This window comes from Sphaerodactylus townsendi, linkage group LG13, assembly GCF_021028975.2.
Source record: "Sphaerodactylus townsendi isolate TG3544 linkage group LG13, MPM_Stown_v2.3, whole genome shotgun sequence".
Lineage (NCBI taxonomy): Eukaryota > Metazoa > Chordata > Lepidosauria > Squamata > Sphaerodactylidae > Sphaerodactylus > Sphaerodactylus townsendi.
In genome coordinates, this window is record NC_059437.1 from 54,195,379 (window position 1) to 54,211,249 (window position 15,871).

Consider the following 15,871-nt stretch of genomic DNA (forward strand, 5'->3'; position numbering starts at 1 on the left):
GAGCAGATACCAGAATAAAAGGGAGTATAAGGGGGAGAGGGCAGAAGCACCACCCAGAAGGGATCCCCCGTATGCCCGGGTACAGAGAGTGGTCTTAGCCAGGCACCTGAACTCCTGCAGACTTTCAGGGGGAGCATCCCAGAGTGCTGGGGCCACGTCAGAGAAGGCCCTGCGGGTGGCCCCCACCCCCAAGTTTCAAAGCAGCAAACAAATAGTGCAGGGAAACTTTGATTTTTTTAGCGTCTGGGGAGTCTAACCTTATGCCAGATTCACCTGTCCGGTAAAGATAAGGTGTCAGCTGTGCAAATCCCACAAAAGGAGTTCTTAACAAACATCTGCAGTAGCCTGCGTCTACATTTATTATTTGTAGGTAAAAGAACAGAGCGAAGGAGTCAACTTTAGCAACGCTTCTCCGGCCAGCTGCACCAACCGTGACAGGCCACAACCAGAACAGCTCCCAACACGCCAGGCTTACCGCAATGCACTGTCTCATAATACAAGACTGCTTCATTCGACCCGGCCCGCCAAACTTCTTCATGTCCTTGCAGAAGTGACACTCGCCGCATTCGGTGCGCAAGCAGGCCTCGCACTTGCGACATCGCGTCCTCCTCCGTCGCGCCCCTGCGGTCGTCCGGTTCGCTGCGAGCTTCACGGCAGAGGTAGGGCCCAGCTTACCCTTTGGCCTGCCGACTGCTCGATTCTGGAAAAGGACACAGGACGGCGTGCCACGGTTAGTTCTTAAGCAATCCTTGGGCGTGGTAAAAACTACTGAGGAGGGGAAGAGAGGGACCCCTCTACGTAGTTAGGCTGCTGGATTCAACCTCTCACATTATACAAGGCTGCATGTTTCCTACACCAGAACCTTTCCACACTAACTCTGGGGTATGGCACAAGAATCTGGGACATGCAGCGTCCTGTTGTTGAAGAATGTGACCTAAAATGTACCCAACGCATCCTTGGGAGCTGCACATTATGGGGAAAACTGGCCATGAGGCGCCAGGTGTCTCCTAGGGTGGCATGTCCAGGTGTCTCCTAGGGTGGCATCTCCTCATTGAAAAATACTTGAAAAACTCCAGGAGACTCTTGCATGTGCTGAATTGCACATAGAAAGTAACAAAACTACAGTTTACCAGTACAAAACGGTACATGGAGTGTTGTGGGGTTTCCGGGCTGTCTGGCCGTGTTCCAGTAGCATTTTCTCCTGACGTTTTGCCTGCATCTCTGAAGACGCCAGCCACAGATGCAGGTGAAACGTCAGGGGAAAATGCTACTGGAACACGGCCAGACAGCCCGGAAACCCCACAACACTCCAGCGATTCCAGCAGCGAAAGCCTTCGACAATAAAAAAGGTACATGTTAGTGAAGATAAACAGGGCAATCAAGCTTGCAGGAACATCTTGGCCCCACCCCTTCCTTGCTTTGCTCCTTGGCCCTTTTGCTCCCTATCTTTTATAATTTATTTTTGCATATTTCTTGTTATTTTCAAGGAGGAGTCCGGCTGCTCCCTTCTTTTTGGGGTGGTTTTAAAGGAATTGGGTTACGGGACGCCATTACTATTGTTATTGTTTTTGACCGCTGTTTAAATGGTTTTAATGATTTTAATGGATTTTAGTGTTTTTGGTCACTATTGTGACCCTTGTTATATATTGTATATAGATTAGTGTTGTGCACCGCCCAGAGCCCCTTGGGGATTGGGCGGTCTATAAATTTAAATAAAAAATAAAAAATAAAAATTAATTGGCAAAAAGTGAAATGGCACCGGGAGCACCCACCGGGTGCTCTTGTCCAAGTGCAACCAAATGGAAAAATGTCCCATCGCTCACACCAACATGGGGATGGGAAGCGCCATCAAGTCACTGTTGACATACAGTGAACCCAGAAGAGTTTTCAAGGCAAGAGGCGAACGGAGTCGGTTTCGCAGGGTCTTCCTGTGCTTAGTGAGCCGGGACTTCCGTCATGGTCTCCCAGCCAAGTCCTAACCAGGGCTGACCTTGCTTAGCTTCCAAGATCTGACAAGTTCGGGCTACTGATCCTGGTTCGGGTGCATCAACATATGCAAAGGTTATGAATGTTCACTATTAGCATCAGTGTTCGCAGTGAGCGTCAACATATGCAAGGATTACGATTGTTCACAACGGGCATCGATGCGATCCAAGAATCATCAGACGGCTTTAATGCCAATAAAGGGCATGTTGAGGAACGTAACCCCCACCCAAATCAAAAAGCCACCTTGCCGATGCTAGCCAGTGGTGACAGAAAGACAGAAATATTCCACGATTCAATCCCCTGCTCCAAAACAAGAGTGCGACTCTTCTAGCCAAAACCACGCACGCTTTAAAAAATGTTTTCGCAATCCCCCTCCCCCCCCACCGGGGATATCAAGCGAGTAACTGCTGCATAAACACACAATGTGACAGGGACCAAATAGTTCTCATAACCAATGTACTTCCCCATTGGCCGTCATTTGCCCTAGTAACCAAAGCTAAAGCATGACCCAGAGAGTAGACTTTGAAAGTAAAAGGTATTTCAAGTTTCATTTGGAGTCCGATTCGTGGAACTGACGTTCCTGTTCCAGTGAAGAGCAGATGACCACAGGCAGGCATTCCGAAACTAGCTTTCATCATTCTCAACAGCAAAAGAGCACAGAGCAAAATCAGATCTGATCGCCGCAGGTAGCAACGTTTTCACGTAGTTAAGACTGGCCCCTAAAGTGCACTAATTCCATGCACTTTAGCATGGCGCAGCAGTGGCGTAGGAGGTTAAGAGCTCATGTATCTAATCTGGAGGAACCGGGTTTGATTCCCAGCTCCCAGCTCAGATTCCCAACCGGGTTTGATTCCCAGCTCTGCCGCCTGAGCTGTGGAGGTTTATCTGGGGAATTCAGATTAGCCTGTACACTCCCACACACGCCAGCTGGGTGACCTTGGGCTAGTCACAGCTTCTCGGAGCTCTCTCAGCCCCACCCACCTCACAGGGTGTTTGTTGTGAGGGGGGAAAGGGCAAGGAGATTGTAAGCCCCTTTGAGTCTCCTGCAGGAGAGAAAGGGGGGATATAAATCCAAACTCCTCCTCCTCCTCCCCCTCCTCCTCATGCTGCGCAAAAGCAACCCAGGATGGTGTAGTGCAGGGGTGGCCAACCTACGGTGCTGCAGCTGTTCATGGACTACAATTCCTATCAGTCCCTGTCACCATGGCCAATTGGCAGGGCTGATGGGAACTGCAGTCCATGAACATCTGGAGCACCATAGGTTGGCCACACCTAGTGTAGTGCATAGGGTGGCACACCTGGGCCCTGGGTGACCTGGGTTTAAATCCCCACTTCTACCATGGAAGTTTGATAGGTGACACTAAACCCGTCACAAGCTCTCGACTTGGTCTACCTAGCAGGGTTGTTGTTGGAAGGGAGAATGGTGTTCTAAAAAAAGCTGCTTTAAGCCCCAACTGGGGAAGAAAGCAGAAAATAAATAAACAAAATCATTGCAAATGCAAATCTGGGTTTGCCGCTGAGGCAGACTTAAGGACCACTATTTGAAAACACAGGCTAGTCCCAACTTGCTCCCACCTCACATTTTTATGACTGAACCACGCGTCTTAGATGTTCCCCTGAAGGGGGACCCTGTAATGTGTAAATCGGTCTTTATCTCAAGGTTTCTATTTGCTAAGCTAATTAGATACTGAATCAGGGGTAACCCATGACAACAATTAAAATATTTTTAAAAATATTACGTTTGTGTGCATGATCACACAATGTGCACACGTGCCACGTTCCGATTTCTTAACCAAATCTGCAAAGGACTTAAAACTAGTCACTCACAGAACTTCCTCTGGGTTATTTTCTGACCATTTTGTGAAACAGATATTTACCAATGTCATTTATAGGCTGTTTATTAAAAAAAATACTCCAAGCAGTAAAGCGCTTGTGACATCTACACCCCAACCCTCTAAAACACAGGTGTCAAACTTGCGGCACTCCAGATGTTCATGAACTACAATTCCCATTAGCCCTTGCCAGCATAGCCAATGCTCATGTTGGGAAGAACTGATGGGAATTGTAGTTCATAAACATCTGGAGGGCCGCAAGTTTGACACCCCTGCTCTAAAAGCATCTGAGATAATAATTGGCAATTAAAATATATAGATGTGGGTTTTTTTGCTATTTAAAAAGTGGGTGTGGCGGAATCAGACTGTGCTGCTAAATTAGAATGAGACAACTAACTCCAGGGTACCAATCTTTCAAAAACTCATCCAATCTCATGAAGGATCTGAAGAATCTCTTGGAAGGCGGAGAGGTCTCCTCCAACAGTGCAGCCCTTCAAGAAGTTATAAAATGTTCACAAACAATCTGCTTTTCCAGGTTGCTTTGAGAAAAAAAGAAATTGTGGGGTGGTGTTACTGCCTCCACCTGCATTTTAACTTATTTATACCTGGCCTTGCGTCCCAGGTGGCTTATGCTCTCCTCCATTTTATCTGCACAACAACTCTGTGAGGTAGGCTTAGTGCGGGTGTGTCAGGGGCCCCAGATCATGCAGCGAGCAGAGCAGGGATTCAAACCTGGGCGTGCCCATATGCCAGCCCCGCACTTTAACTACTAGGCAGCTCTGCTTCGGCCTGTGATCCAAGAAGGGCCACCAATGACCGAAGGAACGCGGGCTTGCACGAACAATGAGCCTTCCAGCCCGGCCCTGGTGCAGCCCCGCCGGGAAGCAACCCCCCAGGACGGCAGCCTCACCCAGGTTCGCCCCCCGCCCCAGCAGGCTGCAGGCCACCAGGTGCAGAGCAGCAGCCCGCGAACGGACCCGGGATCCCACGCACCCAGCAGGGGAGAGGAAGGAAGGAGCGCAGCGCAGCGCCCGGGCCGGATCGGTCCTGCAACAGCCGGTCCCCTCCCCCTCCCTCCCGGGGAGCCGCTTCCGACCCGCCCCCGCGCATGCCTTGCAACCCCGCTGCAAAGAAAGGGTCGCCCCCCTGCAAAGCCCGGGCGGGGGGGGTTGGGGGTTGGGGGCGCGCTCTCTGGCCGGGTCGCCCCTTTTTTAGCACCTTCGCAAAGCAACGCGGCCCCCCCCCCCCCCCCCCCAGGCTCCGCTGCAACACAAAAGCGTCCCCCTCCCCTCCTCCCCGGGCGTGCAGAATCCATCTTTGCAAGGACCCGGGCAGCCGCCGCCGCCGCCGCCGACATTGTCTCTGCACACCCCCTCCCCCCCCCCCCCCCCCCCAAGCAGGGCCTGGCGGCGGCGGCGGCGGCAACTGCTCCCCCCCTTCCTCCTCCTCCTCCTCCTCCTCGGCGGACCTGGTCCTGCTCGGAGTCGTAGTCCTCCTCGTCCGGGCTGGCGGACATGGCCATGGCTCACGGTGGGCCCAGGCGGCGGCGGGCGGACATGGCTGGAGGCGCGGGCGCAGCGGCGGCGGCTCCGCCTTGTGGCTTCTTTACACACCAGGAGGAGGAGGCGGAGGAGGAGGAGGAGGGAGGGCCCGCCTCATGCATATGCAGCCGCACCGCCTGGAAGGGGCCGGCCCCGCCCGCCCAGCCGGTGCGCCCGCCCGCCCCCCTTTTTTTAAGGGGGTGGGGGTGACCACTGGCTGCAAAGGGAGGGGAACAAGGGGGCGCCCGGTCGCCTCTTGCACTCCCTGCAAATGGGAAAGTTGGTGGGGGGGGGGGGCGGGGAGCAGCAGGGTTAGATGGGAGGGCTGGGAGCGCAGGAAAACGACTTGGGGGAAGTTCCTTACGGGAAAGGTCGCAGGGCTCTGCAAACCACGGCTCTCCAGATGTCCATGGACTACGATTCCCATCAGCCCCTGCCAGCAGGGCCAAGTGGCAGGGCTGATGGGAATCGTAGTCCATGACCACCCGGAGAGCCATAGTTTGCAGACCCCCACTCTGGAGGAAAGAATGTTGAGACTAGAGGATGCTGGCAGGAAAAGGGGCCCTCCCGGGGCAGCAGAAGGGGGCTTCGGAGGGGTTGGGGGCAAAGGGGCCCTCCTGCTTGGGAGTCAACAGCAGCTGCTCCTGGGAACGAGAGGGCTTAGTCCAGGGGCACCTTGGCCAGCATAAGGCCGGCTCTGGGCTGGAAAATTCCTGGAGATTTGGTGCTGAAGTGCGCGCATGTGCATGGAAAGGGACTCAGTGGGGTATGCTGCCAGAGAGCGCACACACCAAAGCAGATGCTTTCTCCAGGGGAACAGGAAGTGGCATAGTTCCAACGGGGTGGGGGACACACACACATGCCCTGGGCGCGCACCTGTGCAACGCCGTGGGAGGGGTGTGGGGCACATGCGTGCCCTGGACGCAGTTCCCCCTCGGTCTGCCTCTGGGAACAGGTACCTGTCTTCTAGAGATCAGTTCAGATCTCCAACGGATTTGCAAAGGTAAGCTGGTTTTGTACTTCGATAAGGGACCACCGGGGAAGTCCAAAGTTGCCATGTAGAAGTAGGCGGTGGCAAACCACTTTTAAGTGTCCTGGATCTCCAAAACCCTACACAGTCACTGGAAGGTGGCTGCCACTTGATGGCAAAAAAGAGCCTGTAACTATATATGGGTGTGAAGGTTGGGCAATGAAGAAAGCTTGACGAGAAGAAAGTAGACCCCTTTAAAATGTGCTGTTACAGATAGAGGGGAACCTCCGAAAAGACAAATCAATGTATTGTCGAAGGCTTTCATGGCCAGATTCAACTGGCTGTTGTGGGTTTCGCAGGTGAAACGTTAGGAACAAGATCTGCCAGACCAAGGCCGCACAGCCCCGGAAAACCCACAACAACAAATCATTGTGTTCTAGGTCAAATCAAACCAGAACCCCCCCTAGAATCTAAGATGACTAAACTGAGGCCATCGTACTTTGGTCCCATTAGGAGAAGACAAGAATTGCTGGGAAGAACAATAATACTCGAAAAGTGGAAGACCTGACAGGACACGGATAGACTCTCTCTAAAGGAAGCTACAGCCCTCAGTTTGCAAGGCCAAAGCAAGGCTCTTAACAATAGGGTATTTTGAAGAACATCAATTTATAGGGTCGCCAACAAGTTGGAAGTGACTTGATGGCACTTCACACACACGTGCACATAGCTCCAGGCTTGCGGCTGATACGTGTTTCACTTTCTGATTTTTCTTTCCTTTTCAGTCCAAAGATTTTCTTTGCTTCAGAGGAATTCCAGCTGTGCAGGGTGGGGGGCTCTCTATCATCTCAGCCAGAAAGACTAAGGGGTAGGAGACAGCATAGCACCTGTACGGGAAACACCCGTTTGTGCCCGTTTTTATTCTGTCCAATCAGGTAAGGAGAAAGAGAGGATAAAAAAAAAAAGAAACTGAACTCAGATTATTTTCTAACAAAAAGCGATTTCAAAGTAACTGCTGGGGACTTTCGGTTATGTTCTGTCTGATTTACTGACATATGTTTACTCAGAAGGAAGTCCCAGTAGGCTGAGTGGGGCTTATTCCCAGGTACCTACACAGGATTGGCACTGTGAATGTGACCTGCGACTGAGCCAGCCCATTGGTCTAGCCCAGGGGTCCCCAAACTTTTTAAACAGGGGGCCAGTTCACTGTCCCTCAGACTGTTGGAGGGCCGGACTAAAAAAAACTATGAACAAATTCCTATGCACAAATGATTGTAAAATGTTTGATTTCACCTTTCAGCCTTTCTGTCATGGTCTATTTTTAGAACAGTGACCAAAATATGTCAAGTACAGGGTGGGCTCCAAATATTGTTGGGGAGGCGGTGGAATACCTTCCCCTGTAAAAAAAAAAAAAGCAGAACTTTCCCAATGAAGCATTCCATCTAACCCAGGATTAGGTATCTTCCTGGGTTCTTCCTCCCTAGCAGCCAGCGAGCGATTCGCCAGCCTGGCTGATGCCAATGGGAGTGAGGCGGAACAGAAAGCCTGAGAGCAACACATGGAGTAGCCGAGAGGGAAGGGCGGAGCAGGAGTTGCCACGTGTAAGGTTTCCAACTCTGGGTCAGAAAATTCATGGAGATATGGGGGTGCCATCATGTAACTGCAATCAACAGCCATTGGGGCCGGTTCTTCCTCTCCCTCGAGCCCCCACTGCAGATGAATGGAGCCATCGCCGCCATGCCTGGCGGGCTGGATGAATGCCTTCAGGGGGCCACATTTGGCCCCCGGGCTGTAGTTTGGGGACCCCTGGTCTAGCCAGCCTGACACTGTCTTGTCTGAAGGTCTTGCCAGCAGATTCGGCTGTGCCCACCCGCGATCTTTTTACCTGGAGATGCCAAAGCTTGAAATTGGGAAGCGTCTCACGATCTCCCTCCCTCAACCCTCTGGGGGAAAAACTGTTCTCTAAAATGGTGTCTCTAAGGACTCATGCCACCAAAAGCAGGTTAGTCCTAAAAGTGCCACAGAACTTCCTTGCTCTTCAAAAACCTCTTGGTCCTCTTCATGATTGTAATAAATTATTTTGGACAGGCATTAAAAACAAGCATTGCCCTGGCCTTTTTAATAGCAAATGCAAAAATAAGAACATAAGAACAAGCCAGCTGGATCAGACCAGAGTCCATCTAGTCCAGCACTCTGCTACTCGCAGTGGCCCACCAGGTGCCTTTGGGAGCTCACGTGCAGGATGTGAAAGCAATGGCCTTCTGCGGCTGCTGCTCCCGAGCACCTGGACTGTTAAGGCATTTACAATCTCAGATCAAAGAGGATCAAGATTGGTAGCCAGAAATCGACTTCTCCTCCATAAATCTGTCCAAGCCCCTTTTAAAGCTATCCAGGTGAGTGGCCATCACCACCTCCTGTGGCAGCATATTCCAAACACCAATCACACGTTGTGTGAAGAAGTGTTTCCTTTTATTAGTCCTAATTCTTCCCCCCAGCATTTTCAATGGATGCCCCCTGGTTCTAGTATTGTGAGAAAGAGAGAAAAATTTCTCTCTGTCAACATTTTCTACCCATGCATAATTGTATAGACTTCAATCATATCCCCCCTCAGACGTCTCCTCTCCAAACTAAAGAGTCCCAAACGCTGCAGCCTCTCCTCATAGGGAAGGTGCTCCAGTCCCTCAATCATCCTTGTTGCCCTTCTCTGCACTTTTTCTATCTCCTCAATATCCTTTTTGAGATGCGGCGACCAGAACTGGACACAGTACTCCAAGTGCAGTCGCACCACTGCTTTATATAAGGGCATGACAATCTTTGCAGTTTTATTCTCAATTCCTTTCCTAATTATCCCCAGCATAGAGTTTGCCTTTTTCACAGCTGCCATACATTGAGTTGACATTCCCATGGAACTATCAACTAAGACCCCCAAATCCCTTTCCTGGTCTGTGACTGATAGCACTGACCCTTGTAGCGTGTATGTAAAGTTTGGATTTTTTGCCCCTATGTGCATCACTTTGCATTTTGCTACATTGAACTGCATTTGCCATTTCTTAGCCCGCTCACCCAATTTATCAAGGTCCGCTTGGAGCTCTTCGCAATCCTTTGTGGTTCTCACCACCCTACATAATTTGGTATCATCTGCAAACTTGGCCACCACGCTACCCACCCCTACTTCTAGGTCATTTATGAATAGGTTAAAGAGCACTGGTCCCAAAACGGATCCCTGGGGAACACCACTCCCGACATCTCTCCATTGTGAGAACTTCCCATTTACACCCACTCTTTGCTTCCTGTTTCTTAACCAGTTTTTAATCCATAGGAGGACTTCCCCTCTTATTCCTTGATTGCTGAGTTTTCTCAACAGTCTCTGGTGAGGAACTTTGTCAAAAGCCTTTTGGAAATCCAAGTAGACAATGTCCACTGGTTCCCCCTTATCCAAAAACAATAAGTTTTTGACTGGCCTAAATTCCTTCACCTTTCGTGAAAATTCCTTCACCAGAACTGGCGCTTGCCCAAAATATCTGTTGTTTCCTGACAAATGAACTTGGAAAGGCCTGCTGCTCAAAGTTACAGAATTAATCAGAGCTTACAAGCAAAACTCATTTCATGGATTCATTAATGTAGTCAAGATTGAAAATAACAAGTTGAATTCCTTAGGCTTAAATACATGCATTCCTTTTATCCACACTACATTGTTTCTGATAAGTCGAAGTATTATAGGTAACAGTAGGTTGGGATTTTGCAGCTGGCTAATAGAAAATAAAAGTTGGCTACCCTGCCTGGTTACAACTTGCAAACGCCTCTTGCAAACACTTCAAAATAAGCCCCAACAACTGTATTGTAAGGTAGGCCACTGCTATCACTACTGCAAGCTGTGGTGTGGACTTCGATGCTTAGACAGCAGGAGCTATTCAAAAGATACGCAGCCAGTGTGTGGGAAACGCAAGCCTTGACTTCCAGGCTCAAAGCCAATGTGATTCTGGGTTGCATCAATAGGAGTATAGTGTCTAGATAGAAGGATGTAATTGTACCTCTCTATTCTGCATTGGTTAGACCTCACCTGGAAAATTGTGTACAGTTCTGGGCACCGCAATTCAAGAAGGATATTGACAAGCTGGAACGGGTTCAGAGGACGGCAACCAAAATGGTAAAAGGTCTGGAGTCCATGCCCTATGAGGAGAGACTTATGGAGCAGGGTATGTTTAGTTTGGTGAAAAGAAGGTTAAGAGGTGACATGATAGCCATGTTCAGATATTTGAAGGGATGTCATGTTAGTGAGGGAGCAAGCTTGTTTTCTGTGGCTCCAGAGACTAGGACCAGGAGTAATGGAAAGGAAGGAAAAGATATTCCACCTAAACATCAGAAAAAACTTCCTGACAGTCAGGGCTGTTCGACAGCAGAATGCACTTCCTCAGAGTGTGGTGGAGTCTCCTTCTTTGGAGATTTTTAAAGAGAGACTGGATGGCCATCCGTCAGCAATGCTTTGATTGTGTGTTCCTGCATGGCAGGAGGTTGGACTTGAAGGCCCTTGGAGTCTCTTCCAACTCTAGGATTCTATGAGTTAATTCTTAGCTCCACCACCAGTTTTCCATGAAACTGGCCATACCCTCTAGAAGGGAAACCCTATAGGGTCTCCCTGTTTCCACCTGCAGCTTGTGCCTGTCTCAGTGCAACAGAGATTCCTCTGTCCCATCAAAGGTACTCTGATGCAGTTCATATTTAACATGTAAAAATGTTTTCCCATTTTCAGATAAGATTTCTAAGCAGCCAGGTTTCTCTTTAATTTCCTGCCATCCAGGAAACACTTCAGTTAAGATTTCAGTATCTCTGGATTACCATGGTTTTTCCACTCAGACATTAAGTGTGAAAAGAAACACAGACAATTTTCTTTCTTTCTGCCCAAAAGCCACTGGAGCCGGTAATCTATTTACTGCCCACTATTTCTCTCCTACAGGAGAGAAAGGGGGGAGATAAATCCAAACTCTTCTTCTTCTTTTTATTTGCTGGTGGCCTACCTATGCCGCCAAGTCAATTTAAGCCTTCTGACTTAAAACCTGATTTAAAATCTGGTTTAAGGTCAAAGTTCAGTTAAACTATTTAAAGCAAAATCTCTTTTTAATCACTGGATTTCATCTCCTTTCAGATAGGCTGACAAGAGCAAAACCTCTTGGGATAAACAAGGTTGCACTTACCTGTCACTGGTGTTCATCCAGTGGTCTTCTGTGCAGGCACACATTGGGCTACTGCGCATTCACAGGCCTGCTGCGGAGAAGAGTGACAAACTTATCTCTGCCTCCCTGCATCTCCAGAGCTCTCCCTCCCCCTCAAGCCAAGGGTCACGAGGGCAGAGGGCGAGGGAGCGACCTTTTCCATTCTCCAACTGCCACCACGGACCAGCTCCTCAGAGAGGTAAGTGGACCCCTACAGGGGTGCCAGAGTGATGAAGGAATGTGTGCCTGCAAACCAAGACCACTCCATGAACAACAGTTACAGGTAAGCGCAACGTTGTTTTTCATCTTCATGGTCTTATCTGCAGTCCCACATGGGAGAGTAGCAAGCTAACCACTTTGGGGGGGGGGGGAGAAGGTGAGACTGTGAATGAAGCAGCTCTCGCTGAAAAAGAAACAGATAACGAAGAAGAAGAAGAAGAAGAAGAAGAAGAAGAAGAAGAGGAGGAGGAGGAGGAGGAGGAGTTGTTGTTTGGATTTATATCCCCCTTTCTCTCCTGCAGGAGACTCAAAGGGGCTTACAATCTCCTTGCCCTTTCCCCCCTCACAACAAACACCCTGTGAGGTGGGTGGGGCTGAGAGAGCTCTGAGAAGCTGTGACTAGCCCAAGGTCACCCAGCTGGCGTGTGTGGGAGTGTACAGGCTAATCTGAATTCCTCAGATAAGCATCCACAACTCAAGCGGCAGAGCTGGGAATCAAACCCGGTTCCTCCAGATCAGAGCGCACCTGCTCTTAGCCACTGCGCCACTGCTACACACACACATCTGGGTCTATCCTAAAGTCTCTTGTTCTTTCCAAATAGCATAACTGTGCTCCACACAGCAAAGTAAGGTTTTCTCCACGTCCGATGAGGAATGGGGAAAAAAATACAGGAGGAACTATGTCCTGACATCAATGAAATGCTGACACAACTTTGGGCAAACGCTCCATGCCGGGGCACAGCACGACCTTATCAGAGTGGAATTTAGTGAATGGTGGGTGACACACCAAAGCCCGTAAATCTCCAATCCTCCTTGCTGATGTGTTGGCGACTAAGAATGCCACTTTACAGGACAGGTCAGCCAAGTCACATGACATCACCAGTTCTGATGGTTTGCTGGCGAGGTAAGATTGGTGTCAGGGAAAGGCTCCATTGAGGGATCAGATGCATCAGATGGGGAATGGAGGTTAGCTGGGCCCTTAAGGAAACTCTTGCAAATAGGGGTTAGGAAAAAAAGAGAGGCAGGCTCAAAGCCTAAATGAAATGGCCACCGAGTGAACTTTAATGGATGCATTTGCTAGCCCCGATCCCTTTAATGTAATTAAGTAGTAAAAAATTGCCGTAATTTACACGACCAGGGGTCAACTCCCCTTTTAAAATCCCACAACAAGAATTGTTTCCATTTAGTCCCGTATGACTTTCTGGTTGAGGCCTTGCGGGAGTTTAGCCACCATTCACTGAGGCGCAAAAGACCATCAGGATGGCCATCGTCCTTGGCCATCTTCGTTCCACACTTCGGAGCATTTTTTAACAACGCCGACCCCTTCCTCTCCATCGAAGCCGAGCAAGATGGAATGGCCAGGCCAACAAAGGCAGGAACAAAAGAAAACATGTCCTCTCCACACGGAGAGGAAGTAGGGGATCACTCCCTCCCCCTCCACCCTCATGACCATTTAGGCAGGAAACTTTCCTGCCTTCGGCTCAAGAGGGAGGGAGGGGAGCACTCCGGAGATGCAGGAATGCCGAGGGAAACTCCTCACTCTTCTCCGTGTCAGGCCTGCGCATGTGCAGTCCCATGTGAGATTACACAAGACCACAAGGATGAAAAAGGATTCAAGTCCTCTTATTGGGAGTGGGGAGGTTGTCAACGTGCTGCCGCTGGGCCCCGTCTGCAAAATGCATGACCGAACCTCTAGCAGTCAAGAGTTGTCTTTAACTATTTGTCACTTGGATGGTCAAACGAAAAGGCTTGTTTGTTTACATTGGAAAGAAGCATCTCGGCATTAGAATGGATCCCCTGAAGACGCCGGCCACAGATGCAGGAGAAAACGCTTCTGGAACACGGCCACACAACCCGGAAAACCCACAACACAATAGCGATCCTAGCCATGAAAGCCTTTGACAATACATACAAAAAAATTGTAACAGCAGCCATGCAGCTGGCTAAAACGTTTGAAGCTGAACATGATGCAGCTGTGCGGAATCTCCCTTTGCCCACCTGGCATTCTTAAGGGTATACTTAGAAGTGTGGCTGGCCGGCCGGCTGCCTCCAACCAAGGAGTGACCTCGGGCAGCTAAAAAAAACAAGGCAACAGAAGCCACGTTTGAACACAAGAAGGATGACTTCCTACCTTTGTGTTTTTCTTCGGCCAGGATACCACAGGGACCCCAGAAATAGCAAGATTCGGATCGTCGTCCGCATGTTCTTTCAGGATGTTCTGTTTCAAAATGAAAACAAGCTGATCAGTTTGACTCCCTTCCCATTCCCAGGCGCACCCCAAGCTCCTAAATCAAACTGAAAGTGATGAAGGGCAACTGGTCACAATATTTCACCCAGTGCAATTTAACCGTTTAGGAGGGGGTGTGCTGAACACAGTATTATCCCATGAGAGGACTGTAATAGGCTCGTGGGGGTAACCGCTCATTGGACAGAGCCTTTTGGTTCCACACCCCCCCCCACCAGCCAGATCTTCCATGTACATTGAGCAGCTAATGACCCTCTTGCCCTGAATGCGTCAGACCACCGCAGGGTGTTTTGTGATCGGTGTTTCCTACCTTTGGTACCAGCACTGCAGCTGGCTAGTCAGCAAAACTGACTCCCTTCTCAAAGTTTGCACGCCCCAGATCAGCCAATCAAACTGCGCTAAGGATTATTTTCCCACAGTGCTTATGCATCCCGTATGCCGGGAGCATTTTACAAGGGGAAGCTTTAAAAGTAGTGACCCTTTCCCCCTCCTTGACAGGTAACATCTGGCCTCCCGTGGGTTCATAAAAAGGGAAATAGAAGAGCTGAAGCCATCTATAGTTTAGTATTTTATGTATTTTAGATAAATTATATATACGATGTTTTAAACTTTTATTCTTGATGGAAACCGCCCTGAGCCTTCGGGGAGGGCGGCATACAAATTTAATGAATGAATGAATGAATGAATGAATGAATGAATGAATGCAGGCAGGCAGGCAGGCAGGCAGGCATTCATACATACATACATACATACATACATTCATACATAATGCTCTGTAACGGAGCTGGCCAAAAGATAAATAACTCCACCAGTGTCCCAGAGGCCTGGAATATCTTCCATGAACACCCGACCACTCTCAAAACCCATCTGCTCACAGATGCGTCCCTTTATAAACGGTACCTGAGGCTTACTTGGACACCGTGCCCCTCCCAATCCAGCCCGAGGAGGAGGAGGAGAAGAAGAGTTGGATTTATATCCCCCCTTTCTCTCCTATAGGAGACTCAAAGGGGCTTACAATCTCTTTTCCCTTCCCCCCTCACAACAAACATCCTGTGAGGTAGGTGGGGGCTGGGAGAGCTCCATAGAGCTGTGACTAGCCCAAGGTCACCCAGCTGGCGTGTGTTGGAGTGCACAGGCTAATCTGAATTCCCCAGATAAGCCTCCAAAGCTCAGGCGGCAGAGCGGGGAATCAAACCCAGCTCCTTCAGATTAGAGCACACCTGCTCTTAACCACTATGCCATTGCCCCCAATTTCCACATGGAGATCAGAAGCCAGCTCACTCACTTGCCAGCCCTCCCATCTTCCCTCACTTCCACAAGGAATTGAAGAGTGGGGCCGGCCGGGTTGCCCCACCCTGATCGCCAAGTGGAGGTGGGGGGCTATTTCAGCCTGGCTCAGGCCACGCTCAGACTAAGCATGGCTCTAGATCAAGGATGTCCAACTCTGGCGCTTCAGGTGTTCATGGACTACAATTCCCATCAGCCCCTACTGGCATGACCAATTGGCTGATGGGAATTGTAGTTCATGAACACTTGAAGCGCCAGAGTTGGACACCCCTGATCTAGATGCTCCACTCCCAAGCTTCGCCTGAGTGGTCAGGCGGAGCTTGGGGGTGGAGCCAATAGCCTCCCTGTGCTCTGTCTGAACCTGGCCTCAGCCAAGCTTGGATCAAGCTCTTACCTGCAGACTGGAAGTCTGCAGCTTAAAGTTCGACCCACATCTGGCCTCATTCAGGCTCAAACAGCCCCTAAATGACAGCCATGAGCAGAAATTTGGGCTCCTCTTAAGAACATAAGAACAAGCCAGCTGGATCAGACCAGAGTCCATCTAGTCCAGCTCTCTGCTACTCGCAGTGGCCCACCAGGTGCCT

The 15,871-nt window shown here is 49.9% G+C and overlaps 1 protein-coding gene across 3 annotated transcripts in view; it reads right to left on the minus strand.

The window, feature by feature from the left end:
- Positions 1 to 15,871, minus strand: part of KDM2B (lysine demethylase 2B) — a 94,413-nt gene that overhangs the window by 18,431 nt on the left and 60,111 nt on the right. For all 3 annotated transcript variants that reach the window (XM_048514746.1, XM_048514745.1, XM_048514747.1), the window contains 2 exons: positions 13,887 to 13,973; positions 476 to 700 (listed from right to left, as the gene is read on the minus strand). In XM_048514746.1, the coding sequence (XP_048370703.1) occupies positions 476 to 700; positions 13,887 to 13,973 (312 nt within the window). The remainder of the gene's footprint in view (positions 1 to 475; positions 701 to 13,886; positions 13,974 to 15,871) is intronic.